The 16,725-nt window shown below is 38.2% G+C and overlaps 1 protein-coding gene and 1 non-coding gene across 2 annotated transcripts in view; one reads left to right on the forward strand and one right to left on the reverse strand.

The window, feature by feature from the left end:
• The window catches only part of GIPC2 (GIPC PDZ domain containing family member 2), a 93,028-nt gene that overhangs the window by 46,484 nt on the left and 29,819 nt on the right, over positions 1 to 16,725 (reverse strand). The window contains exon 3 of the mRNA XM_070467870.1: positions 9,012 to 9,192. Coding sequence (XP_070323971.1) covers positions 9,012 to 9,192 — 181 coding nt within the window. The remainder of the gene's footprint in view (positions 1 to 9,011; positions 9,193 to 16,725) is intronic.
• Positions 14,191 to 14,297, forward strand: LOC139035323 (U6 spliceosomal RNA). The gene has a single exon (XR_011487993.1). It is a non-coding gene; the product is annotated as a U6 spliceosomal RNA (small nuclear RNA).

The raw sequence follows: 16,725 nt of genomic DNA on the forward strand, positions 1-16,725 counted from the left end.
AATCCCCTGGTGAAGGAAATGGCAACCCACTCAGCATTCTTGCCTGGAAAATTCTATGGACAGAGGAGCCTGGCAGGTCACAAAGAGTTGGACAAGACTGAGTGACTAACACTTTCACTTGACTTCAAACAGACATAGAAGGGAATAAGTAAGTAGTCCAAGATCACATAAGAAGTAAGCAGCAGAGGTAGGAATTCAACCCAAGCAGTCTGGCTCAGAATCTATGCTCTTATCCATTATACCATATTACTCCTAATATGCTCTTATTCTTTATAGCATATTGCTTCAAATGTAGCTATGACTGCTAGTGGTAGAACTACTTGATTGTTAATGTATTTGCCTCTTTATGTAAATTGCAAGCTCCATGAGGAGAGTAAAAACATGCTGACTCATCCATAACAAGTGTTAGGGAGCTGGCTCTGAAGGCTCATTGCAGGGTTAGAAGCCTACCTCCCTCCCTCACTAGCCAGTTCTAAAACCTTGGACAGATTGCCTGACCTTTTAGAATGGTTGTAAGGATTAAATTATTTCCAATTTAGAAAGTACTTAGGAAAGTGAATGGCAGCTATGACAATGACAGACGGATATATTTCATTATTTGATATGAGATGTGATTTACCATCTGTCCTTCCAGGATACAGAAGAGGGCCAGAGCTCTCAACAAACACTTGCTAATCACCAACTCACCCACTTTTTTTCCTTGCTTCACGTGGGCTCATTTTATTGCTAAAATTACTCCTCACTTCCCTGGCAGTCCAGTGGTTAAGACTCCATACTCCCAATGCAGGGGGCACAGATTCAATCTCCAGTCAGGGAACTAGATTCCCCAGGCTACAACTAAATATTCCACATACTGCAACAAAGATCGAAGATCCTGCGTGCTGCAACCAAGAGCTGGAATGGCCAAATAAATAGTTCTCGAAATAAAATAAAATTACTCCTTAAAGAAAGGGCTACACCTTCAAGATAACAGTAATACTAGCAGCTAACTTTTATCAAACACTTCTATGCAGCAGGGACTATTCTACGATTATTTTCATGTGCTTAATCATTTAATCCTCACAACTGCCCAATGTTGTTGATGTTATGATCCTTACTTTTATGGAAGGAAACCAACACACAGAAAGATTAATCCATCCAATGTCATATTAACACACAGCCCAGATGTGGCAGAGTCTATGGATTTAACTACTTACACTTTGGTGTCCCTTTAGTAACATATTCCTTGCCTGTGAAGTTGCTCAGTAATGTCTGACTCTTCGCGACCCCATGGTCTGTAGCCTATCAGGCTCCTCAGTCCATGGAATTTTCCAGGCAAGAGTACTGGAGTGGGTTGCCATTTCCTTCTCCAAACATATTCCTTAGTACATAAAAAAGTACCAAAAGCACTGTTGCTTGAATAATGTTTACTCGAAATACCATGAATAATAGAAATTATTTTTTAAATGTTTGAAGTGTCTATCTAAAAAGTCATAGAGTTTCCCTTAATAGCAAATAGACTTAAGTCCTTGAAAATGAACACATCCGTTAGGCTGGATCACAAAGATGAGGTCCGAGTTTTCCAGCTGTGAATGACTGAAAGGGCTCAAACGTACTTCACATACTGAACATCCTATTCTGATGGGCACACAGCACAGAAATGAGGTCTCTGAAAGAAGACAGAGCCCAGAGATCTGTAACAAAATCTAACCTCAAAACAAAGACTATCAGTGCTTTAGGAGGCAAACATTCTTTCAACTCCCTTTTTGGTTTTCAAAACACTTCACAGAAATGTTTCAGACCTCCTCCCGCAAACCTCTTTCCATAAAGGGCAACAATAACAAAGTAAAGAAATTCTCCAGGATAAGTGAAGTGGAGACTCATCAAATAAAATTGAATCAAAGCCTCATAACATTTATTAAAGACCTCATAGAAAAATAAACTAGTTGAGCAAGTCTGATCCTAAAGCCAGTTAAATGGAAGAACGAATTTTCATAGCCTTGGGAAACCTAGGTTTATAGGGCAGACTCTGGAGGGTTGAGCTCATTGTGGAGACATGTTCCTTTTCACTGGCAAAAGAGGAAAGGAAGTGAGCCATGCCCTAAAAAAAAAAAAATTACCACTAGAGACATTCCAGCCGCTACTTGATAAGGACTGGGAAGGCTGCCATCAACTCCTAGCTAGAAGGAGGAAAATTTGGATCTGAAAGCAGCTGACCAGGAGAAACCATGTTAGGTATGAATAAGATTTCCCATTAAACTGCAAGGTTTTAACAAGGGAGTCATTTAAACCAGTTGCTACTGTGATACAAAGTGAGAAATAGACATATTGTGTGTGTGTGTGTGTGTGTGTGTGTGTGTGTGTGTGTGCGCGCGCATGCGCGCACATGTGCTTAGTCACTCAGTCATGTCCGACTCTTTGCAGCCTCATGGACTGTAGCCCCCCAGGCTCCTCCATCCATGGGGATTCTCCGGGAAAGAATACTAGAGTGGGTTGCCATGCCCTCCTCCAGGGGATCTTCTCAACCCAGGGACTGAACCCAGGTCTCCTGCATTGCAGGCAGATTCTTTACCATCCAAGCCACCAGGGAAGCCCAAGAATACTGGATTGGGTAGCCTATCCCTTCTCCGGGAGATCTTCCCAACCCAGGGATCGAACTGGGGACTCCTGCATTGCAGGCGGATTCTTTACCAGCTGAGCCACCAGGGAAGCCCATATACATTATATCATGACCCATAAATACATACCTAACTGAAATACACATATGCATATATGAAAACATTTAAACCAAAACACTTATCTTACTAAGCACAAACCTCTATGAAGTTTTCAATTCTATTCTACTTTGCGTTCTCAACACAGTGGTTGAGACCTACTGGCAGAAAACAGTGATTTAAACCAGCAGAGGAGATTCTGAGGGTATGCTTTATAATAATAGCCATTATTCCTCCTGCAGAGCCCCACAGACAAGTTAGGAAAACTGCAATGGCGCATCTGTTCTTGGGACAAGTGACTTGCTCTTGAGTGCTTGGGTAAAGAACAGTCAGACACTGGCTTCTTCATGTCCAGCCATTCCTCACTGTGCTGACTCTACTTTCTAGTCCTTAAATGCAGGGTTCCGCCACAGCTCTGGTCTTGGCATTTTTCTCTTATTACTCTGAGTAACTGGATTTTATTTCCATGGCTTCAAATTACTCAGAAATTCCATTCTGTAGGTCCCAATTCTAAATGCTCACCTACAGTCTATGGCCATACCACCCTGAACGCGCCCGATCTCGTCTAGATGCTCACCTACCTCTTACAGATGGCCAACTGAATTGCCCCACAATTTCAAACTCTTTAGACTCAAAATTGTACTGTAAGTACAATCTCTTTTCCCTGTCTCCTCACCCGAATCTTTCTTTTCCAGTTTTCCTCCTCTCAAAGAACAGCAACACATAATCCACAAATCGTGGGTCACAATTTGCTATTTCTTTTCCTATATCTTTACATCCAATGGGTTACCAATTCTACATTCTTCATATTCAGTAAGGAAACCTCTCTGGTGCTCCTATGCAGGGGCCCTGGGTTCTATCCCTGGTCAGGGAACTAGACCCCACATGCTACAACTAAAGATCCCACTGCCACATGAAGATGGAAGATCCTGCATGCTGCAGCTATGTCCTGGTGCAAACATTCAGTAGTGTGCAGGCAAATGTTTAACAATCAACCTTCCAGATTAAAAAAAAAAAGAAGAAGCCCTGACTTGCAGCACTTGCCTATTTCCATGATGTAAACACCCACCCAGGGCCAATTTCAAGCAATCAACTGGATGCCACTGAACATGGAATTGAAACAGATGGGTATGAATGGTTCCAGCACAATACTATCTATTCCAAGGAACCATTTCTTATCTCCATACCTACTGGTATTGCCTTAATTCACGATTTCATCTTTCTTCTTCTCAGCACAACAGTCTTTATTGATTTCCTGACCTCTAAATCATGCCCTACCTTCTGACATAGTCTCCAAAATACCTATCTAAAATCCAAGTTTCATTAAGGTTCTCCACTGCCTAATACCCTAGTGGTTCTCCACGGTCCACTTTTTAGCTGCATACATAAGGTCCTTGATAATTTGGTCACCACTGACTCCTGAACTTCTTCTCTTACCACACCACCACCTAGAATCTCTATTCTAATCACACCCCCCAGACCTCATATTCTGAGATATACAACACTGCTCTGTGATTCTGCACATTGCTTATTCTAGTCCTACTCCCTAGGACAACCTTGTCTAATTTGTTCTCTGAGTCAGCCTCTTAAGATTCAGCTCAAATTCCTTCTCCAGGAAGCTTTTCCTAAACTCCTTGGTTGGTTTGATGTATACCATCTTTAAGACCTCCAGTACCTTCTATCACCTCTAACATCCTTTATTGAAATTTTTCATATCTATCTCTTCCCACTAAATATGAGTTTCTTGAAGGCAAGAACTGATCTTATTTATGGATATACCAATTATGTAGTGTGGTAATGGAACACACAGGAGGCTCTCAATAAACAATGACTATTACCCCAGCAAACTTGTACCCTAAGACCATTGTATGCTAATTACTCAATTATTTGTTAAATGAAAACATATCAGTATGTTCTTGCCATCTGCCCAGGGCCAAAGAACTGCTAAGATACCCTACCTATGCCTTCTATATTGTCAGGAAGTCCAAGAACTACTGCCATAGTAAAAGAACTTGCACTATATTTTCTTTCTTTCTTTCTTTCTTTCTTTTTTTTTTTTTTTTTTTGCTTATTGGCCTCTGCATCAGTTTTCCAGCACTATCACAATGAAGAACCACATAGCTTAGACAACAAAAGCTTGTTTTCTTACAGTTATGGAAGCTAGAAGTCTGTTGCCAGGGTCACTTTCTTCTGAGGTCTATCTCTTTGGCTTGCATTTGGCTGTCTTTATGTTCACATGGCATTCTCCCTCTATGTACCTCCATGTCCAAATTTCCTCTTCTTATAAATACACCAGTCATATTGCAGCAGGGGCCACTCTGATGACCTCATTTTAACTTAGTCACCTCACTAGAAATCCTATCTCCAAATATAATCACATTCTGAGGTACTGGAGACTAGGACTTCAGCATACAAATATTAGGGAGAAACAATTCAGTCCATAACGGCCTCCTAGACTGTGAGTGCCTCAAAAGGCAGGAGCTAGATGTTAAGTCTTCTTTCTTAGTATCTGCTATGCCTTCAGAGTACCTGGAACACAGCAGATTTTCAAATTATTTGTGGGATATATAAATGAAGGATCTTCCAGGAGTGCAGTCCAAATCTATGGAGTGAAGCCCCTTCCAAGTTTGGTGGCCAGCATCAAGAAGAGTTTTAGCCCTTCCCTGAAAGAGAGCTTGATATTGCCATGGTCTCCAGATGGCCCAGTACCAAACAGCCATTTATATAGAACCCAACACTTAGTGGAATAATCAAATCCTTAAGACTGGACACCCAAAGCCAGTTGACAATATTCTCTTTTTCTCCAGACTCATTCTGATATGCTCAGACATCATCATAGGCTTAACATCATGCATGGCTAAAATCAAAGTCAAGAGAAAATGAACACTTCTCTATCTAAAAAACAAAGTGTAACAGCTTAAAGAAATGGTTTAAAGGCATGGACATCTGCCTTTTCCTACCCAAAAAGAAACTTCCTCCCCTTCACTGTTCATCTGTCAATTAAGTAGCCTGCCTTCTCCACTATCAAGATAGACACATGATCTAATAAATTCCCCCTCCAAGGAATTTGGATCCTAATTGGAGTAACATAAAGATAGGAAACAACTGGAGGGAGTCAATTAAGCCATTACCATGAAGGGTTCCTGGTTCACACATCCCTGAAACAGGCTTGGTTCCTACCTTTCCAAGACTTGATTGAACTGTCTTTGTTTCTGAGACTGAAATGATAGTCTCTCCAAAAACTGACATTTCCTAACATTAGAAAGTGCTTATTGTGTAGCTCTCAAAGAATCTGGACACATATATGGGCCCCAGAAGTTGGGTGTTGGTAGTGGTGAATGTAAAATATGGAAATAGAGTGGGCAGCAAGGAGTCCCTCATCAACGGTTAAGAAGTTGTGCTCATCATATCTGCTGTGTGAGCACATAGCTGCCAACTACATTATTCCCTCCTAGATTTTGGGACACAGTCCACATGCTAAATTGTTGAGAAGTTGGTAGGAAAACATCAAGATACTGGAGTGTGTGGCTATTTCTGACAGCTTTTGGTAAAGCCCCAGAAATGACAGGTCATCTTGGCTGAAGCTATAAAATTCTGCCTTACCTAGACTGGCCCTTTCTCCTGGTAGGAATCCAAGATGACAGAGAGTCAGATAATCATGAAGAACTTTAAATCTGAATCAATGCATCAATGAAAATGCTAGGAAAACACAGGCGGGAAGGAAACATAGCAAAAGATAAGATTGGGATGGAGAAAATGGGGCCAAGCCTGGTCCCCCAAGTACCTCCTGATGTATACTGCCTTCCTGGCAAAGAGCTAAGTGCTGGAAAAAGGTCACAGGATGAGGAACAAACGAATTGCCTTTATCCAAGGGGCAAAAAGAAAGGCACCAAAATTAAGGGCTCAAAGCTAGGCAGAGAAGCAAGTCCTATTCTAAAACACCCCAGGCTAGAGCCCAGAGGCAGAGATCAATCAACAAAGTGGAAAATGCATATAGACCAGCAGATATAATTTGGGTTAAATTGAGTGAAGCTGCCCTTGAAACCTTGGAAAACAAAACCTTGTTACTTTCCCAAATCAATCTTTAGGTACCTTAACCTTTATCACCAGAATGTGAGCTGCCAAAATAACGTAACCTCTTTAGGAAAAATCTATTCGTTGTCCTTTTCAAATTTGTCCGTGGAATTCACATGAAGCAAAGACCAGGTTCAGCCATTGCAGGCATGTAAGGCAGTGAAGTACACCAACTGTCTACACATGTGTCTCAAATATTGAAGGAAAATTCTAATCATGGAGCAGGAATAGCTAAATACAATGACGTCTGTAACATCCAAGACTATTATCAACCCAACATCCACCTTAAAATGTATCAGCAACTCTCTACAAAAAACACAGGGACCACAAAATTCATATGCAGACAAGGAAAATAGGAAGAGATTAACTCTGGAAAATAGATTATGCAGTAGAGATAAATATAGAAAGAAACTATATTACTTGAATTATTCTAAGAGAAAAACTTAGATTTAAAAACAGCCTAAATCAAATAATATTTATCTCAAGCTGCCTACATCCTATCATTCCATATGCTACGATGTCTGGGAAGCTGGTTACTAAACAAAGCCATTTCGAAAGGAGCTGCTAACATTACTTACAATAGCCAAGACATGGAAGCAACCTAAATGTCCATCAACAGAGGAATGGATAAAGAAGATGTGGTACATATATACAAAGAAATATTACCCAACCATTAAAAAGAATGAAATAATGTCATTTGCAGCAACATAGATGGACCTAGAAATTGTCACGCTGAGTGAAGTAAGTCAGACAGAGAGAAATATCATATGACATCCCTTATATGTGGAATCTAAAAAGAAATTATACAAATGAAGTTAGTTACAAAACAAAAACAGACTTATAGAACAAAGTTATAATTGTCAGGGGAAAGGATGGAGGGGAGAAATAGGGAGTTTGGGATCGACATGTACACACTGCTATATTTAAACTGGATAGCCAACAAGGTCCTAGTGTCTAGCACAGGGAACTCTGCTCAATGTTACGTGGCAGCCCAGATGGGAGAGGAGTTTGGGGGAGAACAGATACATGTGTATGTATGGCTGAGTCCCTTTGCTGTCCACCTGAAACTATCATAACATTGTAAACTGGCTATACTCCAATACAAAATAAAAAGGTTTTTTTAAAGAAAAAAGAAAAAAAAAAGGGTAGCTGCTAGATGGAAACCTGAGTTCTGGCCCACCTTCCTCTGTGGGAAGTGAGCTCAGATGCTAATAATACACCATGTAGAATCACGGTATCTGCAGTAGTTTCTAGAATGGCCCCTCCGGGAGCAGCAAGGGCATAAGACATCCTTTTCTGACATCTTCTTGGAACTCTGTCTCCCACGAGCAATGCCACCTACACTGCATTTCTATTACATGGCACAGAATCACTTGGAAGCCAGAGAAATGTTTTCAATTTCATATGGCTAGGATCTGCCCCTTACTTGCTAAGGGTGTGGAAATATAACTGCCCAGACCTGTCGCGTTCTCACATCACTGTCATTAACTGCCCTGAGAAAGGAGCCATTGGAAACAAACTATAAGGAATCTTTATGTTGTGTGATAGACAAAAGAACACAAGGTAAGTGGAGTCACGGATGAGTAAGGGCAGGCCTAGGATGATTCTGCTGAAGATATTTTAACACTGATGAGCACTAGGCCATCATTTGGCTCATTAAAATAGTGCTGTGATTAAGGGTAGTGAGAGAGCGGCTGGCACATTTTCCTGTAGATGAGATGGCCCTGGAGGTTTGAACAACAGTTGGAACACAGCTGCCAGGGCTAAAACCAAGCGAGTACAGATGCCACACCAAAGCAGAAGCAGTTCCCTACCATTCCATGCTGCCAAGTTCAAAATGCCAGTGGAGGAAAAGTATTGAAGGAAGTCTTTAAAATAGACTAGATAGCTACTTTAAATACCAATTCTATGTGTAACTACAGTTTCTGCTGTTGAGGTCCTTGAATGGCAGTTACTACTGTTTAGAGAGCTCAGTCACACATTCCCCTGCTCAGCAAGATGAATCAATGCAGTGTGCTGTTCTTTGAGCTTGGGACAAATTCACAGTCACTAGACATTAGACTTTATAACTCCAAATGTCTTTTTAAGAAAATGTTCTTCTAAGCAATTTTTTTCTTTCATGTTTGCTTTCCTTATAAGTAGAGCTTGTCTATCATTTCCTATGTTCTTCACTGATATACAAAAGCACATGACACCATATCACAGTACTCATTTCCCTGAGAAAGATAAGCCAAAATGACTTACCGAAGGCCTTCTTAGGTTCTATTAATGTCAAGGTAAAGAGTTCCTCTTTTTTTAGTTCCTTTAACTTCTTAGCAACATCAAAGTGACGCCACCCAACGATATTTTCTCCATTGATGGCTTCAATGTGATCCCCCACACAGATTGTTTTAACTGAATCAATTATGCTACCGTCTTTAATTCTCTGAAAGAAAATTAAGGGTAATAATAAAAAATAGCAACATTTAACACTACTTTTCAAGCTCTTACGACATTATGTATAATATACTGACAAAAACCCATCCATGCAGTTTAACGTTCAGTTAAAGACAGAGAAGACCAAACAACAAAGACAAGCATCCTGCTCCCAAACATTCTTTTTTCTCATTCAGAATTCAGCTCCATCAGGTCACCATCTCCTCTCAGCAGCTTTTCCTGACAACTGCCAGCCCATTCCTCCAAGATTAGTCAAGGTGCCTAATCTCACGCCTCTGTAGTACTTTCTGCTACATGTCCTGAGCTCGAAGCTAAGCACTTTATATTCATGATCTCATTTAACAACCTTTATGAGAGTCTCATGTCTTAAATCAGAAAGATCAAGCAACTTGCCAAGTTCAACAGACCACAGTGCAACTGTCCATTTTCTTGTCAGTCTCCACTTTCCCATGGACAGAGCAGCTTGAAGGGTTACAGTCCATAGGCAGGCAAAAGAGTTGGACACAGCTTAGCAACTAAACAACAACAAACTCCACTACTGAACTGTAATATCCTTGGGGATAGAGATGCTCTTATTCACCATTGCATGCCCCGTGCCTAGCACAATACCTACCAAAAATTGTTGTTGAATCATTTCAACATGAGACCCATTGTTATTGTTGTGCTCACTCACTGAAGCCCATTACATCAGAATAAAGCTTGAGCTTTTTCTATCGACTACATTCTATAAACCCTTAGTGACAAAGGCAAGACAAGAATTAGTACAACCTTAACCAAGAAAATTGATATCTAGTAGATAGGTGGAGTCACCACTGGGGAGCCAATGAGAAGAATTTTCATCTATATATCACTTTTTATTTATATATTTCAGGCGAGGAGAACTTCGGACCCAAGTAGAAATGTCAAACTGGTATTTCCTAACTCTATCATAGGTATGTGCATGTATGCTAAGTCACTTCAGTCCTGTTGACTGTTTGTGACCCCATGGACTGTAGCCTACCAGGCTCCTCTGTCCATGGGATTCTCCAGGCAAGACTACTGGAGCGGGTTACCATGCCCTCCTATCACAGGTATGAAAACAACATATCAATAGTGCAGACTTTCAAAATGAGATGTAAGACTCCCCAAGATAATACTAAGAATTTCTGAAAGAATTTTAGGGACAAGAACTTCCAGAAAACTCTGCACAGGTAACAACCCGGCAGAAGATATACAAATTCTTCAACAGCATTGAAGAACATGGCAAAATGCAGGTCACAATCTGCCTTGGGCATCACAAACCCTTTTTGAGAATGACCTGATAGAATTATTAGGGGCTGCTGTTATTGTGTAACAGACGTGTGTGTATTCTGCATTTTTATCAGGTGGAATAACAACATCTTCTGAGTCAGTAGGGGATTGATCATTGTGTCCAAGAGTTAAGAGAAAAACTGATCCCATGTACCCTAGCATTTCCATAATATTGTCACAAGAAAAAAGAAGCTGCAGAAGACTAACCTAGGAAAGCTAGTCATTTTTAATTTTTAAACTTTATTACAAAAGACCAAAATTTACAGTAGGTTTCTTTTTTATCATCCAATTTTAAGAACATGGCTATGTTCATTGTAATAACTATTAAAATGCTTTCTGAAAATGATACAATAATACCAATTCAATTGGAAATTATCATTACAAGTAATTATAAAGCAAAAAACCTAGAAATATCATAATCTAACTGACAATATTTTTTTTTAAGTAAGTCCATATTCAACTTACAAGCTACAGAAATAAACAAAGGTAACCACAACACACGGAACCACTCAGTACAACTGGAGTTTCTAAACTGTCATAGAAACATAAGTGAAATCAAACAAAAGACTAGCGCTTAAGAAACAAAGAAAAAAATTAATATTTTGTCATCTAACCATTCTTAAGTCATTGGAGAATGTGAAAATCTATAACTCATTTTTAATTTTTATTCTAATTTATTTCTTGACATATTCTGAACTTATTTTTCCTTTGATGACTTACACTATACAAATTTCAGCTCCATATATTTTTCATTTTTAAGACTTGTTGTTTTATTTACAAAATAAGCATTATATAAAACTAAATGAAAGACTTTAAAGACAACTATGAATCAAACCAGTAAATTAAAGGGTGGAGTAACAGAATATAGGGTAACCAGAGCCTGTGAGTAGCCACAGGTAGCCAGATCAGTGTCCAGAGAGTGGAAAGACAATTACCAGAAGTCAGTAGGCAGCAAGGTGAGAATCCAGGTGAGCAAGAGAAAAATCAAAGCATAGGTAATCATCAGAGCCAGCAGATAATAATCTGGGATGAAGAGAGAGGAAAATCAACATAAGAAATTTGGAGAAGGGCATCATAAGGTGAGTCATATGCAGAAGAAGAGTGGGAGACATTAATGATATACTGTGTGGGTTACCTGAACCCCAACTTCCTAAGTATAAAGAATAAGGTAGCAACTGAGACAAGCTTCTGTAATCTATTATACTTTAATAATCATACCATAACTTGATAGGGGTTAAAAATATTGCTAAAAGTGCTACTCAAGCATGAAGGACTTTGAAGAAAAAAGAGGTATTACTTCTATATTTATATTTACTGAGTCACTTAATATCATTTTAACACTTAGAACTTTCTGTCATCTGGCTTTAGAGTTTGATGCTACAAAATGTAAAGACAACTTTAAATATTTTTAGAAGATTTACAATATTATTAAACTTATAAGTTCCCAAATATTTCAGATCATTATTATATTAACTTCTATCAATTCATCCCATATAATTACAAAACTCTATCTTCTCATCACATATCAGAACTCTAGAATGGCACTCTATCATCCTCAAAGTCTCAAGCATTCATTCAAGGTTGTTTGAGCTGATCTTGCCCTCATGGTCAGCAACTTTGAGTTTCTGCTACTGACCCTCCATATACTGTCCTCAAACCTTGTTCATAAGAATAAACATTTAGATAAAAATTGTACATAGTTATTTGATTTAGTCCTAATAAGCCTGGGAGGGAATGTTTAATATTCCATTAGTGAATGAGGAACTCAAAGCACAACAATGACACTGTTTAATCAAAGTAGCATAGCTCATAAGCAAGAGAACTGGGTTTCAAACAGAGGTAGTATAATCAGAAGACATCATGCTCTTTCCTCAAAACACTCCCAATCAACACAGATCTAACTAACTCAAGACCACATGGCTGGTTAAGAAAGAAAGAAAAGTCAGATGAAGAATCCAGTGCCTTCTGACCTCAAGATTAGAGTTTGAGTTTGTAGTTATCCCAGATGACGTATCCTATCACCTTGACAGTCATTTTACAACATGTAAGTTGTAATCAAATCAAATCAAATCAGCACACTGTACACCTTAAATTTACATGGTGTTATACCTCAATAAAGCTAGAAAAAAATGACCTATTACCTTTGAACTCTGATTCTTTTTTTAACAACTCCCACCCTCCTACTTTACTTTTTCTTACCTCTACTAAGCTGTTCTTCATCTGTATCAAGGCCTCCAGATCTCAATGTTACCTCTTTTCTCAGATCACCACTTCTCACCACTTATACTCTCACTGTACATACCTCTTCTCAGAGATCCTAGCTCCCATCCCAGAACCCCCCACACCTCTTAACCTTGTACATGTCCAACCTTACTAATTATTAGTTCTGGATGGTTAAACAATCAAAATGGTAGAAATATATGAATACTGTATTTCCCAGAGGATCTTGCTAAAATGTGATTTAGTTCTAGTAGAGTACCTCAAATCATGAAGATTGCTATATGAAGACATTCTGAAAATGACCATTCTGTGGTTATTTATAAGTTACTTTAATTCAAAGCCAATTAGATTTTCATGTCTTAATTGCACAGTAAAACCCTTATCTTTATTTTCAATCTAAAAGTATTTTCTACTCTTAATCTAGGGATCAGCAAACAACAGTTCACAGGTCGAGTCTGGTCTACAACTTGCTCTTATACAACCGATGAGTTACAAATGGTTTTACCTTTTTTAGTGGTCAGGAAAAAATAAGATAATATCTATGACATGTGAAAATTATACAAAATTTGAATTATAGTGTCCATAAATGAGGTTTTACTGGAAGACATCTATGTTTATTGTTTAATATTGTATATAACTTTTTGTGCTACAACATCAAGGTGAGTAGTTGCAACAAAAGACTGTAATGACCCTAAATTTTAAAGAAGCCTAAAATATTCACTATCTGACCCTTTATAGAAAATGTACCCCAACTCTAGTATTAAACTATTTTAGGAATTTGCAAAGCTAGTTGTAAATATACTCTGATTTTTCTGATTAAGTTATTTATACACTTTTTCCTGGAAAGTGTTAACACTTCGGTACAAAAGTTACAAAAATGTAAGTCTGCTGTCTCTCCACCTGAAGGGGCTCATCTATGAGAACCCTGCAGTACTATTTTTTTCAATTTGTTTTTAATTGGAGGACAATTGCTTTACAATGTTGTGTCAGTTTCTGCTGGACAACAACATCAATCAGCCATCAGTATACATAAACCCCTCCCTCTTAGACCTCCCTCCCACCCCTCTAGTGTGAGCACCATGCAGTACTATTAAACACATCTATCTGCCATCAGTCTCATCTCCTAATTATGTGATGGTTTGCTGTTATTGCTATTATTAAGATAGCTATCAATTACAGGTACTCTCAAACATTGCAGATGTGTCATTAGTTTATACCCAAATAATCATATAAAGTAGGTGCTAATATTCTACCTGAAAGCATACAATGATATGTCTAAGGTGTCACCCAGCATGTAAATAAATGGTGGAAACAAGACTGAAAACAGACTTGATTCTAAAGCCCATGGTCCTATGGGCCACACTGCACTGCCTTCTTAATCAGGGACTCCTGCCTCCTTACCCTTGTCTGAATCCCCACCACACTGTCCTCTTACACCAACCTACTCTGACTTCCAACCACTGCTAAAAGCATATAAGTACTCATTTCAGCAGCACATACACTAAAATTGGAATCATACAGAGAAGATTAGAATAGCCCCTGAACAAGGATGACATGCAAACTCTTGGAACATTCCACTTTTTCTGCTTATCTTGGCAAATCACACTGGAAGAGTGAGCCAGAAATTAATGAAATTGATTACTTTAAGGAGTGGGGGAAATGAGTAATGGGAGTCAGGAAGAATACAACTTTTATTATAGTTTCAACTTTTGAAATCATTTTATGTATTCAGAAAATTAAATCAACATGAGAGGAAAAACTCAATTCAAAGAGAAGCAAATGGATTCAACAGTATTTCAAATGAATAAAAATTATGGGGTGAAGGGAGGAGGAGCAAGTGAGAACCTATTCCACATAACTCCTGAAGAGAAGTTGATCATATACCTGCATTTAAAGACAAAAAGAACATACAAATCTTGAAATCTTTTTAATCTTTTGCCACACCACATGGCATGTGGGATCTTATTTCTCCAACCAAGGACTGAATTCATGCAGAGTCTTAACCACTGGACCACCAGGGAATTCCCTACAAATCTTGAACTCTTAATAGGTTTATTTTTCAGAGTACAAATAGATAGCAATTCTGAAACTATTCTGTGTATATTACAGAACTAAGGAAATAAGTAAATATTTCAATAATTTTGAAAGTAAATATTTCAGTTGGGAAGCCAAGGAAGAACACTGTGAGGCAGGATAGAACTGGAGGCATAATTATGAATTCATAATTTCTAAAATACATGTTTCTGAACCTCTTATATGGCACCTGAAAGGATCTAGAAACAGGGACACACTGGTAGCAACGAATGCGTGCAACCAGCATTCAGATCTTGATTTTGAAATACCAGTTCTCACTGGAAAAAAACAAAAAAAGAGTTCCTTGAAGACATGGCTGACTCTCAGTCTGCAGAAAGGAAGATAAAAGATGAGTTTAGAACATCTTGTACCAGAAAAGAAGGAACTGCTCAATAAAATTATAGGAGGCAGGTCAAAAGGATACAGGAGCTAGCTGGATGGGACTCCTGCAGACCAAACCTCAGGAAATTTGAGCATCAAAATAGATGATGGTAACGAACTCACTGAAGGAGAAATCATGTGTCCTATACACACTACTATACAAAAAATACATAACCACTAAGGACCTACTGTATCTGCAGGGAACTCTACTCAATACTCTAATAACCTACAAGGGGAAAGAATGTAAGAAAGAGTGAATAAATATGTATGTATAACTGATTCATTTTGCTGTATGGCAGAAACTAGAACAATGTTGTAAATCAACTGTACAGCAATAAAAATTAATTTTTAAAAATCATGTGTCCATTGCTAATAGGTGATTTTTTAAAATTAACAACCCACTTCAATATTCTTGCCTGAAAAATCCCATAGACAGAGGAGCTCCATCGTCACAAAAAGTCAGACATGACTGAGCAATTAAGCATGTACCATATTGCTAATAGATAATAAATAAGTGGCATGCTTTATTATAATAGAATGTAGAATGTTTTAAAGAAACATAGGAAATGATAGAATTATAAAAATCACCATTTTGCAAATGAGTCAGGCAAGAGTCATCAATAGATGTTAAATCTGTGGGGTACAAGTAAGAGAACAAGACATATACATAATCTCAAGGTATCTCCCCACAAATTATTACAAAGGAAAACATCACTTTGCAGTGAATAAGACTGGCAGACACTGCATGCACAAGGAACAGGAATTAACATCATGAATATTGAGACAAACCAATAAAATGCACCTTCTGATGTAATACACTGAGAACACAACATCACTTATTTAATTTTCATGCCAAAAATGCATAATAACCTCTTTCACAATATGAAGAGACATCAGGAAAGTCCAAGTTGAGGGACATCCTATAAAAGGCTGAGGAATTGTTCTAAATTAAAGACCACTAAAAAGACATGATAACTAAATAAAATACATGACCCTGGATTGGAATTATACCAGGAAAAATACATTGTTAGGACAACTGATAAAACTGCAATATGAATATTAGATTAGTTTGAGAGTATTGTATTGCTATTAGATTTTCTGAATTTTATAACTATACTGTAGGTATATTGAAGTGAATATCTTTGCTCTTAGAAACTACATTTTTAAATTAATAAGGAGATATTATATGTGCATTCTGCTTATTCCTATGGCTCAGGAAAATTTACATATAGATATGAGTGTGTTCATATATATATACATGAAAGAGAATGAAGCAAATATGGCAAATGGCAAAATTTTTTGAGTAAAGCATATCATATGAGTTCTTTGTATTATTACAACTTTCAAGTTTGAAATCATCCCCCCTTAACTTTTAAAAAACCACATCAATCTTTTACGCAGTATGATATTCATTTCTCTTCTAAGTTGAACTATAAGCCAGAGGTTTGGCTTAGACTCTGCTTTCTCTTTGACACCATGTTCTCTGTCTCCACGGGACTAGTGACTAGTACTCTGAGGCAGGCACATGTTTGAAGAGGCATTAAAAAAAATAGAAACA

The sequence above is a fragment of the Odocoileus virginianus genome, chromosome 5 (assembly GCF_023699985.2).
Source record: "Odocoileus virginianus isolate 20LAN1187 ecotype Illinois chromosome 5, Ovbor_1.2, whole genome shotgun sequence".
In the NCBI taxonomy this organism is placed as follows: domain Eukaryota; kingdom Metazoa; phylum Chordata; class Mammalia; order Artiodactyla; family Cervidae; genus Odocoileus; species Odocoileus virginianus.